The following is a 15,375-nucleotide window of genomic DNA, read 5'->3' as shown; positions in this document are numbered from 1 at the left end:
GTTCCAGCTTCTGAGGCCTTAAACTACCACAAGGAATCATGGGCAGCGATCTCCCTACCACCTATCAAAAAGAACTCACTCAATGGTTAATCTGACAACCATCAACATGCTCCATGCGGCTCAAAGTCAAAGGAGGTCTACTTACTCTGGTTATTTGGTTTAAGACTAATCTTGTGCTCAGCTGCATGTTGATGGCATCTTGACACTGCTCTCACATTTGGAAGGAAAGTATGCCTCTCATATATTTTGGGAATGCAATCAAGTCGCCGAATTTTTCGCTTGCTCTCAACCTTGAATCATGGCCATCATCTTCTCGACTTCATTATTCCTTCTGCTAGCTAGGGCTAATGCTTGGGAGATTCTTTCCACCCCTTCATTAACTTCTATTATTTTGCCTAGTTCTATAGCCAGAAATATGTTTTGTCTAAACTATAACCTTCTATACTGTTTAGTGTTTATTCGGTCAATTGTTGATGGATTACAATGATATTATGTCTCAAGAACAATTTTATCATGCTTCCTTCTATATTTTATCTAAAGTGTGGCATATGCGATGCATATATTTTCTGAAAAAGTAATGAATAGTGCAAGAATTTATATTAGAAGATGGATTTGAAACCTTGACCTTGTGGTTGTGCCAAAAGGCCACATGGGGTGGAGCTTCATGAAAGAGGTGCCACCAACATGATCCTAATTGGTTTGGTTTCTATATTAGTTTCTTTTGGTTAATATATCATGTTTGGACCCTCTTCTTTTTCTTTAAATATGAGCGATGATGCAGTTGGTATTGATATTTTGGTCGATGAATTGTTTTAGTCGAACCATGATACATTTTTTGAGTTATCTTTGTTTTCTTGCATAATAAAATTTGTTGAACTAAAGCATTATATGCTAAATGATTGCTATAGGAGATTATGACACATCTCTATGAAATAAATGAAGAGATTGGTGAATGATAGTCTTGCCAACCCTTTATTGATATGGAAATTTGGGTAGACTATATTAAACAAAAGAAAAGTAAAAAGAAACCTAAAACCTCATTTTTGCGAATTCACTTATTATTTTTTATTTTTTTAAAATATCCGAGTCAAGTATGTTGAATTTTTTTTTCTTTTTCATGACCGGATCACTTGTATAGCGAGAAAACAATTTAGGATGTACAAGTTTGTATGTCTATACACATATTAAAAGTACGCTATCATCTATTTATACATAGCGTTAAAAGTAGCCAATCCTAAAAATGCATTCATCTGGAAAAAAAAAACAATTTGTTTCTGCGAAGTTGATTATTAAGTAAATTTCTTTAGGAACAAAATTTTCTTCAATGAAGGGGTGTTAAATAACAACAATTAATTGTATCTACCATGTAGTCCAAATAACATCAACAGATTATACTCATAATGTAATGGATGGCTTTTAAAACCGTCTGTTAATTGTGATTACGGTTGTGTTTAATAATTTTCCCACTGTTTGCTGTTTCTATTTCAAAGCAACAAAACAACCATAAATCAAAAAAAAAAAAAAAAAAAAATTGTTGGTGGAATCAAATTCCTGCGGCTTCAGACTCCCGGGTCTTGTTCCACTTGTCCATTTCTCCTTCTAATCCTTGAACTCTTTCTCTCTCATGGGAGATCTGTCCTCCTTTTGAGTCCTTGACCGTTATTCGTTACAGAAGGAAGAGAGAGGGAGAGAATGGATAGCCCGCCGGGGAGTGCGCGGTCGAGCCCGGAGGCGGAGGTGGGGATGCGGGTGGAAGACCTGTGGGACATCCAGGAGCCGCAGCTCAGCCCCTCGGAGAAGCTCAACTCCTGCTTCGAGAGCATCTCCGTCTCCTCTTTCCCCCTCGCCCCCTCATCCCAAGGTATATCATAACGCAACCCCCCAATCTACCCTCTCTCAACTCTTTCGCCGCCTCGAGTTTGATTCTTGGTTTCGTGCAACTCAGCCGCTGGCTCAGTCTCATCCCTGTAATGCTCCGTCTCCCACCATTTTGAGATTTGATCGATGCGGCATTTGGTTCATTGTTCGATTGAGAAATAACATTAGATTCGGCATTGTCTAGAGACATCTCTGTTTGAAGTAATAAAAGCACATTTAGGGAAAAAAAATAGGTTTTTTTTTTTCACAAAAGTATAGTCGAGCATCCTTGGATGGCCTCCATGAGGAGATAAACCGTTATCAAATAATGATATGGTATGCGCTCGTGGATCATCTTGTTTGTAGCCGGCTATCCCGGGCTGCATAGCATTCTGCGGTGCCGCCCATGCATCATAGAGGATCTGTGCTCATATAGATATAGGAAGGCGAAAAAAGTGGTTGTACCTTTCGCATGAAAAGAAGGATTCACTTTCCTTCGAACAAATCCATCCACATAGATCTCAAAGCACTCCGAACTCCACCATTCACACCCGCACAGATCTTAAAGCGACAAAGTGGGTGATCCAACGGTGGATTCATCGAAGGAAGGTAGAATCCCTCTTTTTGCACGAAAGGTACAACTGGTATCCCAAAGATCATGGCTTATGTGAACAGGATGAACATGTTAAGACCAATAAAACTTTGTAAAGAAGAGAGAGAGAGAGAGATAAAACATATTAGAAATGGCGCAAGAATTGCACCAGACAGGGAAAAAGTGATCAAGAACCGAACTGAATGGTATGAGCATGTACAACAAAGGGAACTAGGTGGAGAAAATTTTGCTAGAACTGCCTGCATTTTCTTTTGTATTTTTGGATCATTTCTTTTTCGCAGGAATGGTCTAGTTTCAGATCTTTCTGATGCTTTTATCTAGGCCAACAGATACAGCTCAGCCATTTATTTATGCAGAGATAAGTGCACATATTTTTTTTGATAGTGAATGGGCATAATTGTTGAATTTTGTTGCACATATTGTTTATGTTGAATAACTGGATTTAATCTGTGGGAACAGAGGCAAATGTTTCTAAAAATTTTGAAACTAGGTCATCCTGCATCCAAAAGAAAAAAGAAATGGAAATATAATGAGACATTGCTGCCAAATTCACCATTGTGAAAGCAGTGGCAGTGATGGTGACAATGTTTTGATCACTGGTGACATCTAAGCACTAGAAGGAACGGTTGGCAAACTAGAATTCGTAAAGCCAAAGCAAGTAGTTGAGGCAAGGATTGATGAATTTGGTGATGGATGGGATTAGAATAAATAAGAGGGGTGGTTGTGTGAGAATTGCCAGCATTCAAGCATGTGAATTCATAGAGATACCTTGCAGGGCCTCATCTATTTGAAAGACTATGATAACATGTGGGTTTTGAGTGCCATTTAAGTTTTTCCTGATTACTTGAGATTGCCCTAAATGTATGCATTCTTGGCTCTTTGTGGAAATTGCAAAGATCTGAATATGTTCTTTTTTCTGCATTTCTTTCCGAATTGGAGGAGCATAGCACTTAGTCTTCAAGACAACTTGCTTATTCTCTCGGTGCTCTCATAATTTTTATTGTTCTTATTTGCTTGTTCATTGGAAATCCGAGATTAACTGCTTCTGACGAAATATGACATTGCTATTGTTTTCTTTGGAGACGTCGTCTTCAGCTGTTGAGATACCTTCAGATTCTAGTCTAGCTGATGCCCTCGAAACTTTATCGAAAAACAAAATCCTGAGTGCACCTGTGTGGAATGTGGAAGCACCAGAAAATGCTAGTTGGATTGACAGATACCTTGGCATTGTGGAATTTGCTGGAATTGCTGTATGGCTTCTGCATCAGGTTTGCATATGACTAATCTCCACAGCTAAATGTGTCAGTTATGCATTAGATTTTATACTGTTGATACACTAAATAATCTAGAAGCCATTTGTAACAGCAGCAACATCTTCAAAAGGACACGAACATCCTAACTTGTTAACCTACAACATTGACCTTCAAGCCTTCTCTGCATGCATGAACACTGTTTATACCTTAGGTAGTCTTCATTGACAATGGACATGGACATGTGACAAAATGGCTCTAATCCTGGCCTCCTACTTTCTCAATGTAGTATAATTTTTCAATGTCTCAAGCAAAAAACACGCACAATGCATTCTGTTATTGCAGCCTCATATAGCTGAGTACAATTTAATGATGTCTTAAGCCAAAAAAAAAAACATTACATAGTGTTATTGCACTCAATTTTTGAATGCTTATACCATAGAACTTGAATGGCCAAAACAAGTAGTCCAACATATAGAAGCTTACTAGTGACTTATGTTGAATGCTGTACTTGATTACAATGCAATCCAAGAATCAAAAATTATATAATAAAGCTGTGTTTGGTTCCTGAATAGAAAAGGTGGAATAGGAATAGTTATTGCCTTGTGGAATACACGAGTCGTTATCAAGCTACCAAGCTCCTTAAGGACCGCAAAATATCCATAAGCGTATAAACTAGAGAGAACAACATTGTAACAACCCAGAATCTCATCAAAAAAAGATCGATAGGTGTTATTTGAGTTCCTTAACTGTGCATATATATCTAAGATTTATATAGTACATAGCCGATGCAGGACTAAACACATGCTTACTTGAGTCCTCACATACATGCCACGTGGCTTGAATAATTGTTTTACCCTTCCTAAAGTATGACCGACTAGGATAAGAATCACTCCTTATCTTACTGTTGTCTCTTCCCCCTTTCTTTGTTTCACCTCTCACAAACACCACCATCTTTCGCTAGAGCAAGGCCCTTGGTTGATCTTGACTAGTTTGAATGGGTGGATTGATTTGCTCTCTGTCGCAGTCAATCAAAATTTCCTTGATTTCTCTTCATTGCTTTTGTTGCCTACCACATGGACCCTTCTTGGAAGCACCCTATTCCCTTTCTATTGGTTACTGCCTTCGATGTCTCAGAAGGATGCAGGAGGCTTGTCTTTGAGTACTCCAAGATAGACATCTGGTGAAGAAGGGCCGTGGATCTTCTTCATGGCTAGAATGCTCCACTTGAACTGTTGCCAGTTGGATTGGATATGTTTTAGGATACTATGGATCATCATGAAAAAAATGTCAAGCATTGGTGATGGGCGGATTGCCTCAACATTACAATTCTGTCTTTTATTATTTTTTTTAAAGAAATCCAACATATTGTGATTATCCATCAAGGGAAAACAGAAAGAGACTTATCTTGATGATAAATATTCAAGATTTGGAGCTATACAAATAAGTAATTGACAACAAGCAGACAGGTCATGACACAACATATGCAGTACTTGTCTTCTCAGCAATTTTTGAAGAAAGGTAAAGTAAAACGGAAATAACTTCCATATCTAAAGTCTATTATAAAATAAAAGTAGTGCCACACCAAATTCTCAAGTATAGCAATAATCAATTCACAACAATGGAAGGCTTGAAGCCTCACAAGAGATTCTCTTACAGAAGAACCAATCTATTCAACATTGTATCCGAAAGTAACTGTAAAATGCAAAGCAATTTCGCCTCAAAAAGAGAACAATATACTATCAGTTTCCTTGATCATTATGAAAACATAGAATTTACATAATCATCACTGATGAATTATGGCATTCTGTTTCCAGTCAGAAGTTGCAGCCCAGGGGATGATGGCTGGTTCTGATGCGACAGGAGAAGCTGCAGATGGATTAGCAGCAAAACTTGGCACTGTTACATTGGAGACAACAACATCTGTGGAAGCTTATGGTGAAGTCATGGCTGAATCAACCCCTGAAGCTGCATTTTCAATGGGCGGAAGCTTTTTCGAAAGTCTCACTTCTTCAGGCTTCTACAAGAACACAAAGGTTGCCTAATTTTTGAGGCACTTATAAATAGTTTGTTATTTGAGTTTTTTTTTACCATTATGCTTGGTTATCCAGTTCTCAGATTCATGACTTTGCACAGGTTCGAGATATCTCAGGATCATTTCGCTGGGCACCATTTCTTGCCTTGCAGAACTCTGACTCATTCCTAACCATGCTGTTGCTGCTCTCCAAGTACAGAATGAAGAGCCTTCCTGTGGTTGACCTAGGCGAAGCGAAGATTGACAACATCATCACACAGTCTGCAGTGGTTCACATGCTGGCAGAATGTGTCGGGCTTCACTGGTTCGAAGATTGGGGCATGAAGAAACTCCTTGAACTGGGGCTTCCTTTGATGAAGGCTGATAAAGTTGTCAAGGTGCACTCATGCTACTTCGTTTTCTCTTTATTTTTAGATCATTAGCTCTTTCATCAGCAACTTGATATGCAATACTGTATATAAGATCAGAATTTAAGATTTTCACACCATTCATCTCAACTTAACATGAAATTTATAATTAGTATATCTTGACAAAATCAAAGAGAATTGCATGTTGTGTGCATATTTTGACCTCCCATAATTAAGAAATACCTATCTGAATTCAAGGGGCTAGCGAGACAAAAAGGGTGGTAACTTACAAATAGAACTTGTATATCTAACGGGAACTTGTATATCTATTCTTAAAAAACAAAACTTGTAAATATAGACACTATTAGATATTTACTCAAGAGAAGGAAATCTCAATGCCTGGAAAGCAAGCTTTAGTGGATTAACCTAACAGAGGAGGTGAATATTGATGCAGAAATCTTTTGGAATGTTTCCTTAATGTTGCGGTTGACCCATTATAGTAAGTTGATTGGTTTATAAGATTCCTTACTGCTTAATGTTTGGTCATTTAGTTGGTATATGACATGCGAGTATCTAGCAGATTTCTTTCTTTTTTTTCTTGTTTATTTTGCTGTAAAAGATGAGCAACTTCCCAGATTTCATCCACAAGCAGATATATGCACAAAGGAGAATCTGAAGAGATTCTCAAACAACAGAAAGTTGCCCTAGATTCACTTTTGTCTTTTGGGCACTTCAATTCCCAATAAAATGTTGCCTGTCTTTTTTTCAAAATACTAAAGATGATATCTATCATACCTTTGTCCTTTCTTGCAGATCAGTGAGGAGGAACCAGTTCTAAAAGCCTTCCAACTAATGAGAAAGAGAAGAATTGGTGGATTGCCAGTGGTTGATGGAAGTGGAAATAAGGCAGTAGCAAATTTAACCATCAGAGACATTCAATATCTTTTAACTGCTCCTGAAATATATAAGGATTACAGGTCTGTGTTTGAAATTTTTGCATCAGTTGACTTTGCTTTTTCTTATTTTCAGTGTCAAAGTTACTGTTGCCCAGAGATGGTCACCCAAGAGGGGGGTGAATTGGGTGTTTTAAAAACTTTTGACTAATTAAAAATAAAACACACGAATATATGCACTAAAGTAAAGAAGGAGGAATAAGAAAGGTCAATCGCAAACACAAGGTTTTATAGTGGTTCGGAGCTTCCACTGCTCCTACATCCACTCCCCAAATCACCTTTGGGAATTTCCACTATAATCCACGATTACAGTACGGTAGTTTTGCGAGTGCACTACCCAACTCGTTGTTTTACACCGGGCTCACAACAAACCCTAAAACCCCCAATTTCACTTAGGCTTGGGACGCCTTTCCCTTGTTCCAAGTCCCTTGACTGGAACAAGCACCACAATGAAAGAGTTTACAAAAGAAAATAAAAGCTCTAAAAAGCAAATATAACAATTATGAACAATTGAACCCGGAAGAATCGTTTTGCCGTTGGAAGCGTGGGAGATATTGATTCTTCCGATGTGGAGCGCGTAGGATTGAGTGTGAGCTTTGAATCCCAAGTGCACGAGAGTGGTTGAGCTTGAAATCACTTGGGAAGCTTGAAAACACTTGATTTCTTCACTTGAATGCACTCACTCCCTTGAACTTTTCTTTCTTACTTCTCTCTTGAATGATCTAGCTTTTGGGTTGGTGAAGAGTTGTTGAGAAGCACTTAAGAGGTCCCTTTTATAGCCCAAAAAGCAAATATAGCCGTTAGAGACAAAGTAAAAAGGATTTGAAATTCAAACCAAACCTGAAAAGCTGTCAGTCGCGTCCCAGGCGCTCCGGGGACGTCTCCGCTTCAACGAGAGACGTCTCGGCTACAAGATTTCACTTTTTACGTTGTCTGGGGTCGACTCGGCACTTTAAGGGGACGTCTCGGCTTGTTTGTACTTTTTGAATAGGGACGACTCCGCTGCTTTGGGGACGACTCCGCTTCTTTATCTCTGAAAAGTCTTTCTGCCGCCACTGAGAGAGTCGACTCCGCTACTGAGAGAGTCGACTCCGCTAACGCGGGGACGACTCGGCAGGTGTCGGGGACGTCTCCAAGTGTGCCGGTTCTTCCTGTTTGTGCCAGAGACGTCTCTGAAACTATCCGGAGACGTCTCGGCTGTCCCTGATCTGTTTTCTTTAACTCAAAATATTCTTCAATAAATTCATAAAAATTATGGGAACTTGCCTAGACATTTCTTAACAATATTCTTAATAAGACACATGAATTCCTCAATTAAATTGTTAAGATAAATGGAATTATGCTCTAGTGTTTTGTATTCATCAAAATCCATTAGGGGGTCAACAGTTACTCATGTTGTTTCCAGTTTTAATTGGCTATTGGTCAAAGATATTTTTTTAATTCTGTTATAAAATCTTTGATTTGGCTTGTTATCAATAGAAGAGTGACCTCTATCTATTTGGTATATTTTTTCAGTCTACATATTGCATTCAAATGAAACAATTAAGTTTTCAGAATGGAATTGCCTCGTGCTATTTGTTTCTCAGTTTATGCATGCTCTAGTTTTCTCTCTTCAAGGCTACAATATGGATTTTTTCAAAAAAAAAATGTATTGGGAGTTAACAAGTTTATCTTGTTTGTTTGAAAGGAAGTTGAGACTTTGTCACAACTGTTAAGAAATTAAATATATACATGATGCACAGATCCATCACAGCCAAAGACTTTGTCACCACTGTTAAGAAATATTTGGAGGAGCATGAAGATGCCTCACCCATGCTGATGAATGTGATCACTTGTAATAAAGAAGACACAGTAAAAGACATCATTTTAAAGCTGGATGCTGAAAAGAGACAGAGAATCTATGTTGTTGACAAGGAGGAGAATCTGGAAGGGGTGATCACACTCAGAGATATAATCTCCAGGCTGGTGCATGAGCCACGGGGCTATTTCGGAGATTTCTTTGATGGTGTTGTTCCCCTGCCACAGAATAGCAGGGTCTGATAGCTAACCAAGCTTTAAGTACAATTTACTTCTGCCTTGTGTCGCCGGTGATGCAAGCTTCTTTCTTGTTCTGTTTTGGTTTCTTATGTCTTGTTTTTTTCCCACATTTATGGTGCTTTCCCTGTCACTGTTTTTTGTTTTGCTTTCAAAATTACGCATTTCTTCCTTTTGGGTAAGGTTTGAGCGTTTCTTAGTTCCAGGCATTGAAGTTGATGCCCATGCTTTCTTTGTGTGAACAATTTTATCTGTATTAATGCTGCTTAATTATATTAACCAATGCATGAAACTTCTATGAGGCTACCTATGAAGAAAGTTTTGGTTGCAACACCACCTATGACTACCACTGCCTTAGTTAACTTCAGCAAATAAGAAAACTTGGTTCCACTTCATGTTTATAAACTGAAATCCATTTGAAAAAGAAATATTTTCAATGGGACTAGGCTGATATTTTACTGATTTAGCTGCAACAGTTTGATTAGTCATAGCCTCAAACTACAAAAAAATCAAAAGGTTCCTCTTTCCCCAGCATCTTCAAGTCTTTGGTTTTCCATTGAACTCTGATCCATCCATATATAAAGCTTTTCCTGTATAACTGGAAGATTATATGAATTTCTTAAAAGTACAAAGAAACATTATTGCCTAGAACACATAAGAAGTGCATAACAGATGAATGCGATCAATGAAAAAGAGCATGTGGTTGAACAAGTTAAATGTCTACTCAAGAGCAGGACCTCAGCAGCAAATGAGAAGTAGTATTAGACAAATGATGAAGAGATTGTTTTAATTTGGTTTTGGTTTAAGTACAACAACCCAATCATGCGGTACAGTTTTGATGCATGCTATCTTTCTGATCTGCAACCTTTCATTCTCTCAATGAATTGCATTGGACTGAGTCCAATCTTTTGCTCAAAAAGGAAAAAAAGGCGATCAAAGAAAGTAAAAAAGGCCTCCAAGAGAGCCTTACAAATCATAAATAAAGGGCCTATAAGAAGACAGGCTTGATTAGAGATGTGTTTTACAAGTTGAAAATTGATTACAAAGTAATAGAACTTCAATATCCACCAAATGGACTGGAGCTCTGTGTTTTGTAAATTCCATACAATTAAAATGGTATATGATGATGAATGACATGGTTTGGTGTTTTCATAACTTAAACAAGAATCAAGCAAATTCATGACTCAGAAAAATCTTATCTTTCTCGTAAGCCATTTCCTACCACCATTTACATTCATTATACCTGATCAACGAAAGGCACATGCAATTTAGTATTCATTCTTCTGATCGATTCCATGAAAAACTATGTTATAGTTTTCAATGAGATTTATTTGGTAATCCTTTTTAGGATAGTTGACTTCTTTTTTGTATTAAGCAGCTAGGAAATATTTTCACATGATCAAGCTCAAACTTTGTCAGTTTTTGGTAGGTTTAAGAGCATGTGGGTATTAACGTACAAGAAATATAAAAGAAACCTAGTCTTTTCAACATTTTGTTGTTTTAGTGATAAAATTATGTACAAAAATAAGCAAAATTTGCAGTATTGCTTAAATTTCATAAGGTTACTATGTTAACTGAAATTCAAAATTAACTATATTCATAAACAGAAAATGGTTTTTTTTATCATCAATGGATGTTTCATGCAAGAATTTTTCAGAAAAAAACAAATTATAATTTAAAATGGTACCTAAACTATTTTTCAAACTTGTATTATTTTCTCTTTTTTTGCAAGTTTTTGCATTTATCCTTTTAAAAATTATACAGTTTCAACTGGTTTCAACCACCAAACACACACATAATGCACCCAAAGGGTATGGTACAATGATCTCCACTTCCTAAAACACCTAGGTGACAAATGACTATTCTTCATGGGATGAATGCTGCTTGGATTCAAGCCAATTCTCCATGAAAGGTCAGATTTTCTTTGAAAAAAGGGCGAGAACAAGCCATTGAATGGCATAGAAATTTTGTCTTGAAATGTTACTCAGGAATCTTTTAGCATAACAGCCGAAGAGAGGGGACTTCCTACACCAACAGTATCGAGAGTCATCAATTCACCATAAAATTGAGGTTTTGTACTAGAAACAAGGCCTTCATGTTACGGAAGAATAACATCCTAAGGCTGGTAGACGGTGCTTGCATGAGACTTGATTGCTTGGATGTCAAATTCAGACTATGGTGCTTACGCGGCCAATTATTCTGGAAAAGTAACATGAGCTAACACTCATGCAGACATGATGAAGCCCTTCGTGCAAGGACAATGGAAGACAAGAGGCAATGACTTTTTAACTTTTGGGTCAAGCACAAGTGATGAGACCATGATCTGGAAGTGTGCACGTCAAAAGATAGGTATAAGATATGTTTACATGGTTGCCAAGGAACATTGCTGTGAAGACTTATGCAGGCATGTATTTAGTCCTATGTCGGCTATGGAATGGGTAGATCCTAGGTACAAGACTAAGGAACTCAAACAATACCTTCTAGTTAATCATTTTGAGTGAGGTTCTGAATTGTTATAAATGGTATCAGAGCAAACCTGACCTATAGCTAATGTGGATTGGAAGACACTGTAGCATGGGTCTCGATTGAATTTATGGTACTTGTGATTGGATTTAAAAAAAGTTGGACCTTTAGTCTGGCGAGGATGCCAAAACTTTAATGGAGGAGTATATGAATACCCATGTGGGCATGTGTTTAGTCCTACATTGGCTATACAATGGATAGATCCTGAGTACTTATATAGGACCAAAGAACTCAAATAATACCTTTTGACTAGCCCTTTTGAGCAAGGTCCTGGGTTGTTATAGTTGCAATAAATATATATATCACTTCCCAATGTAACAAAGGTACAACTTGTTTGTGAACCATTCCTAAGGGGCACTGGTGTCATAGAAATGTGAATGTTGGTCTAGCATGGTGCTTGCTAAGGCAGGGTGCCACAAGATCTGGAAAAAGTGTCATCAATCAATGCTCATGCATCCCATGATAAAACCCACTGTGCAAGGGAGAGGGAACTTGAGAAGGCAAACGATGCATGGGAATTTTGCATGCATATCGCATCAGCTAACAGGTTGTAACTCTTCATAATTATTAGAACTGGATCTGGGCAATATGGATGAGAAAAGGGTTCGAATGCAAATTATGTAGCTCAGAGTGCAACCAAAGTAGTGGTGAGCCTAGCTTATTTGTTTAAAAAATAAATTAATAAGTTCAGATATCATCATAATTTTCATCATTTAATTCCCTTTTTTTTTTTTGTGTGTGTGTGTGTGTGTGTGTGTGTGTGAGAGAGAGAGAGAGAGAGAGAGAGAGAGAGAGCTCTAAAAGCTTGCAGGTATTTCCTACAATTATACATGAGTCTGCACACATGGTTGTTCAGTATTCACATGCACAGACAATCGAACGAAACATGATCTGTAATTACAGAATAACAGGATACAAGGGAACATAAAGCTCATGAAAAAGAGGCTTGCTGAAAGCTTAAAACAATATTGGCTGCTACTTCAGGAATTCACCATTCTGCTGACACAAAAAAAATATAGCTTAAAGAGATTCTCTGCAACCTACATTGCTGCTAATCGACCAAGCTCTAAATGCAGTTCCACATGATTCCAACAGTGCACTCTGTGATTTTCTTATGGATGTCGTAGACTAGTAAATTTTAAAAAGATTCAAAACTGAAAGATTCTATATGTATGTATGAAAGGAAAATGGCCTGTAGGTATCTTTCGATTGTATATATCATATCCAAAAGAGAAGTCATAAAAGGGTGAAAGATAAACACAAAAGCATCGAGTTTAAAGTCAAGTTATATGACCTAGAGTTGACAAAGCCGCGCTTACAATTGGTCAGAATCTCAACTGTTATAAGCTAAGCTTTCTCCTATGATGGCTTGACTGTGAAGGACATCCTTCAAACAAATCCACTAAATAGTTCTCTATATCCTCCGGTGTGTACTTCAGATACTTTGCAACATGTCGCCCACCCTCTAATTGACCATGAAACCTCCCCACAAATGAACGATATGCGGGAATGACCTTCTCTGATATCGATATCCTCAGCTCTTCGCGAAGCTGGGAATCTGGAACCTTCCACTTTGTTTGTGTCCTATAAATCTCTTCAAAAGCCAAGTTAAAATTCTTGAACCTCTCTTTGAGAGCCACTCTGGAGGCATTATGAGAGCTTCCACTCCCACCCAATCCGTCATCCTTCAAACAAGACAAGACCTTAGTCCAAGAAGCTCTGAGATAGCTCGTTGCATACTGCCGAATTTGCCGCCTACATTTACGGACCCAATCATCTCCTAACGGTATCTTCAGTTCAGAATCCTTAACTTCTCGAACCATGTAAAGTAGGTTATTCATCAAAAATATATATGGCATACCATCATCTTCATAAAGTTTGGATTTTTCCTCGAGTTTACATTCTAGATCTGAGATCAACACGTATATGCAATGGCTTAATGGGGTCATGCTCTCATCGCCTACCGGATTATCTCCGCCATCAGCGAGGAGCACATTAAGAGAGCTGCTATAACCCACTAACAATCTAATGTAATTCATAACATACTTGGTCAGGGGGTGGATTTCTCCACCCTGCAATGGCTTCCGTGAAGTCTCCCTCTGAATTGCACTCCCAAACCTGGCAAGCGCACCCCTCACTGCATCCCCCAACCTTCCAAGATTCCCTTCAACCTCCCGAAAAATAAACTCTTCCGAATTCCCCGAGAGCAGGGACAGGAGGTCAGGCAATACATCGGCAAGAGCCTCATACATGCCCAGTATGCGGAAGACCTTCTCCGAAGCCCACTTCCCAATAGCAATAGCATCCCCAAAGTTGAGCAGCTGCATGACACAAACCTTGGTGGCCTCTATAAAGCACTCCTCTTTGAGCTCATCGGAGGCGGCAAATATCTGATCGCAGAGCTTCCTCTCCTTCAGAAGAAGAACTCTAACAACAATCTTCAAACTTCGAATCCATTTCTTCATCTTGTCATCGAGAGCCTTCCATTTGATCCTCTGCACCTCATCGATGCTCAATTTATCAACTCCAAGAACAGAGAGGCACTCATTCAGGATTTCACGCCGAGCGCCAATGTAGGCCTGGCATAGCTCCCGTCCGTAGCCGGTCGAGATCATCCGGTCAGCGATATGTTTGAGGTCCGAGATGACCTCAGGAGGGATCGAATTGGAGCTCCGATCGTCTGAAGGGGAATTCCCACCTCTTTCCTCCGGATTGGCCTCGTGCTGCTCCCCTCCTACTGAGGGGTCCGAGTCCTCGGCGATGGGGTTGCCGGAATCAGAAGGAAAGGAAAGGGCGAACCTTTCGAAGGAATCTCGGAGGCAATTGGCGTCGAGGGTAGCGGAATTCCGGTTGATGAGGTGCTGGAACTCGTCCTCGAGGCGGGCCATGGCGACCTGGATCACACTCTCGGCTCGGCCGCAGAGGTCGTCGTCGTCTTCGCTGCCGCCACCTCCCGCTAAGCGAATGACCTCGTCGACGGCGGCAAGATACTCGGCGGCGTCATCGGGGAATGATTCCCACAAGGAGTCGGCGTTGGACGCGTCCCAGTGGAGGATGACCTTCTCGGCGGCGTCGAGGCGGGCAGCGGAGGACCGGAAGAGGTCGGGGATGGCGGAGAGGCGGTGGTCGAATCCGGATAGGATGCGGAGCATGTCCTCGGCGGCGTTGGGGGACGTGGCGAGGCTCTTGATGATATGCTGCGCCGCCGCGATCACCTTCTCCCGGCCGTCGGCCGCCGCCCCCGCCATCGCCGGCGGTGGTGGCTAGGGTTTGGGGACCGGAAGAAGGGAAAGAGGGTCAGGGTTAAATTGGGATTGGAATGACAGGAGGAGGAGGAATGAGTTCTGACAAGCGCCGCTGCCACAAGGAGTCTTTGGCCGGCTTGAAGTCTTCCACGCGAAGGCAAGCTCGCAGCCTTTTTCTTATTGAATTCCTTGCCACTTTTTATCATTCATTTAAACTCATCAGTAACGGTGTTTTTTGTAACGTTGTCGTTGACGGCCATCGGTATAACGGCCGCTAGAATTATTTGGCATTAAAATATCAATTGTTATAATGGTCACTTAATATTATTATGGTAAAAAAAATAAAATATTAATAATGGAAATATTGGTATTATTATTTAAATAATTATTGATAAAAAAAATTAGTCTGTTACTAGGTACAAGTTTTTTTAACAAATTGTATATAAATTTGAATTTTATAAAATTTTGTTTTGAAATATGTGCTGGTTGACCAAGGTAAGCTTAGAAAAGCTTGGGTC

At 39.4% G+C, this 15,375-nt stretch overlaps 2 protein-coding genes across 2 annotated transcripts; one reads left to right on the top strand and one right to left on the bottom strand.

Moving 5' to 3' along the window:
- Positions 1 to 1,392: 1,392 nt before the first annotated feature.
- LOC103707871 (SNF1-related protein kinase regulatory subunit gamma-1-like) lies at positions 1,393 to 10,019 on the top strand. Its single transcript, XM_008792563.4, has 6 exons — positions 1,393 to 1,861; positions 3,566 to 3,738; positions 5,538 to 5,756; positions 5,857 to 6,132; positions 6,916 to 7,079; positions 8,798 to 10,019. Exons 1-6 carry the CDS (start codon positions 1,693 to 1,695, stop codon positions 9,093 to 9,095), a joined length of 1,299 nt encoding a protein of 432 aa, XP_008790785.2. The 5' UTR covers positions 1,393 to 1,692; the 3' UTR covers positions 9,096 to 10,019.
- On the bottom strand, positions 5,982 to 15,035 carry LOC103707870 (exocyst complex component EXO70A1-like). Its single transcript, XM_017842990.3, has 2 exons — positions 12,907 to 15,035; positions 5,982 to 6,103 (listed from the first exon to the last, which is right to left on the bottom strand). Exon 1 carries the CDS (start codon positions 14,858 to 14,860, stop codon positions 12,953 to 12,955), a length of 1,908 nt encoding a protein of 635 aa, XP_017698479.2. The 5' UTR covers positions 14,861 to 15,035; the 3' UTR covers positions 5,982 to 6,103; positions 12,907 to 12,952.
- Positions 15,036 to 15,375: the final 340 nt, after the last annotated feature.

Source organism: Phoenix dactylifera, chromosome 7 (assembly GCF_009389715.1).
Source record: "Phoenix dactylifera cultivar Barhee BC4 chromosome 7, palm_55x_up_171113_PBpolish2nd_filt_p, whole genome shotgun sequence".
In the NCBI taxonomy this organism is placed as follows: Eukaryota; Viridiplantae; Streptophyta; class Magnoliopsida; order Arecales; family Arecaceae; genus Phoenix; species Phoenix dactylifera.
This window is presented reverse-complemented; position numbering and strand designations above follow the sequence as displayed.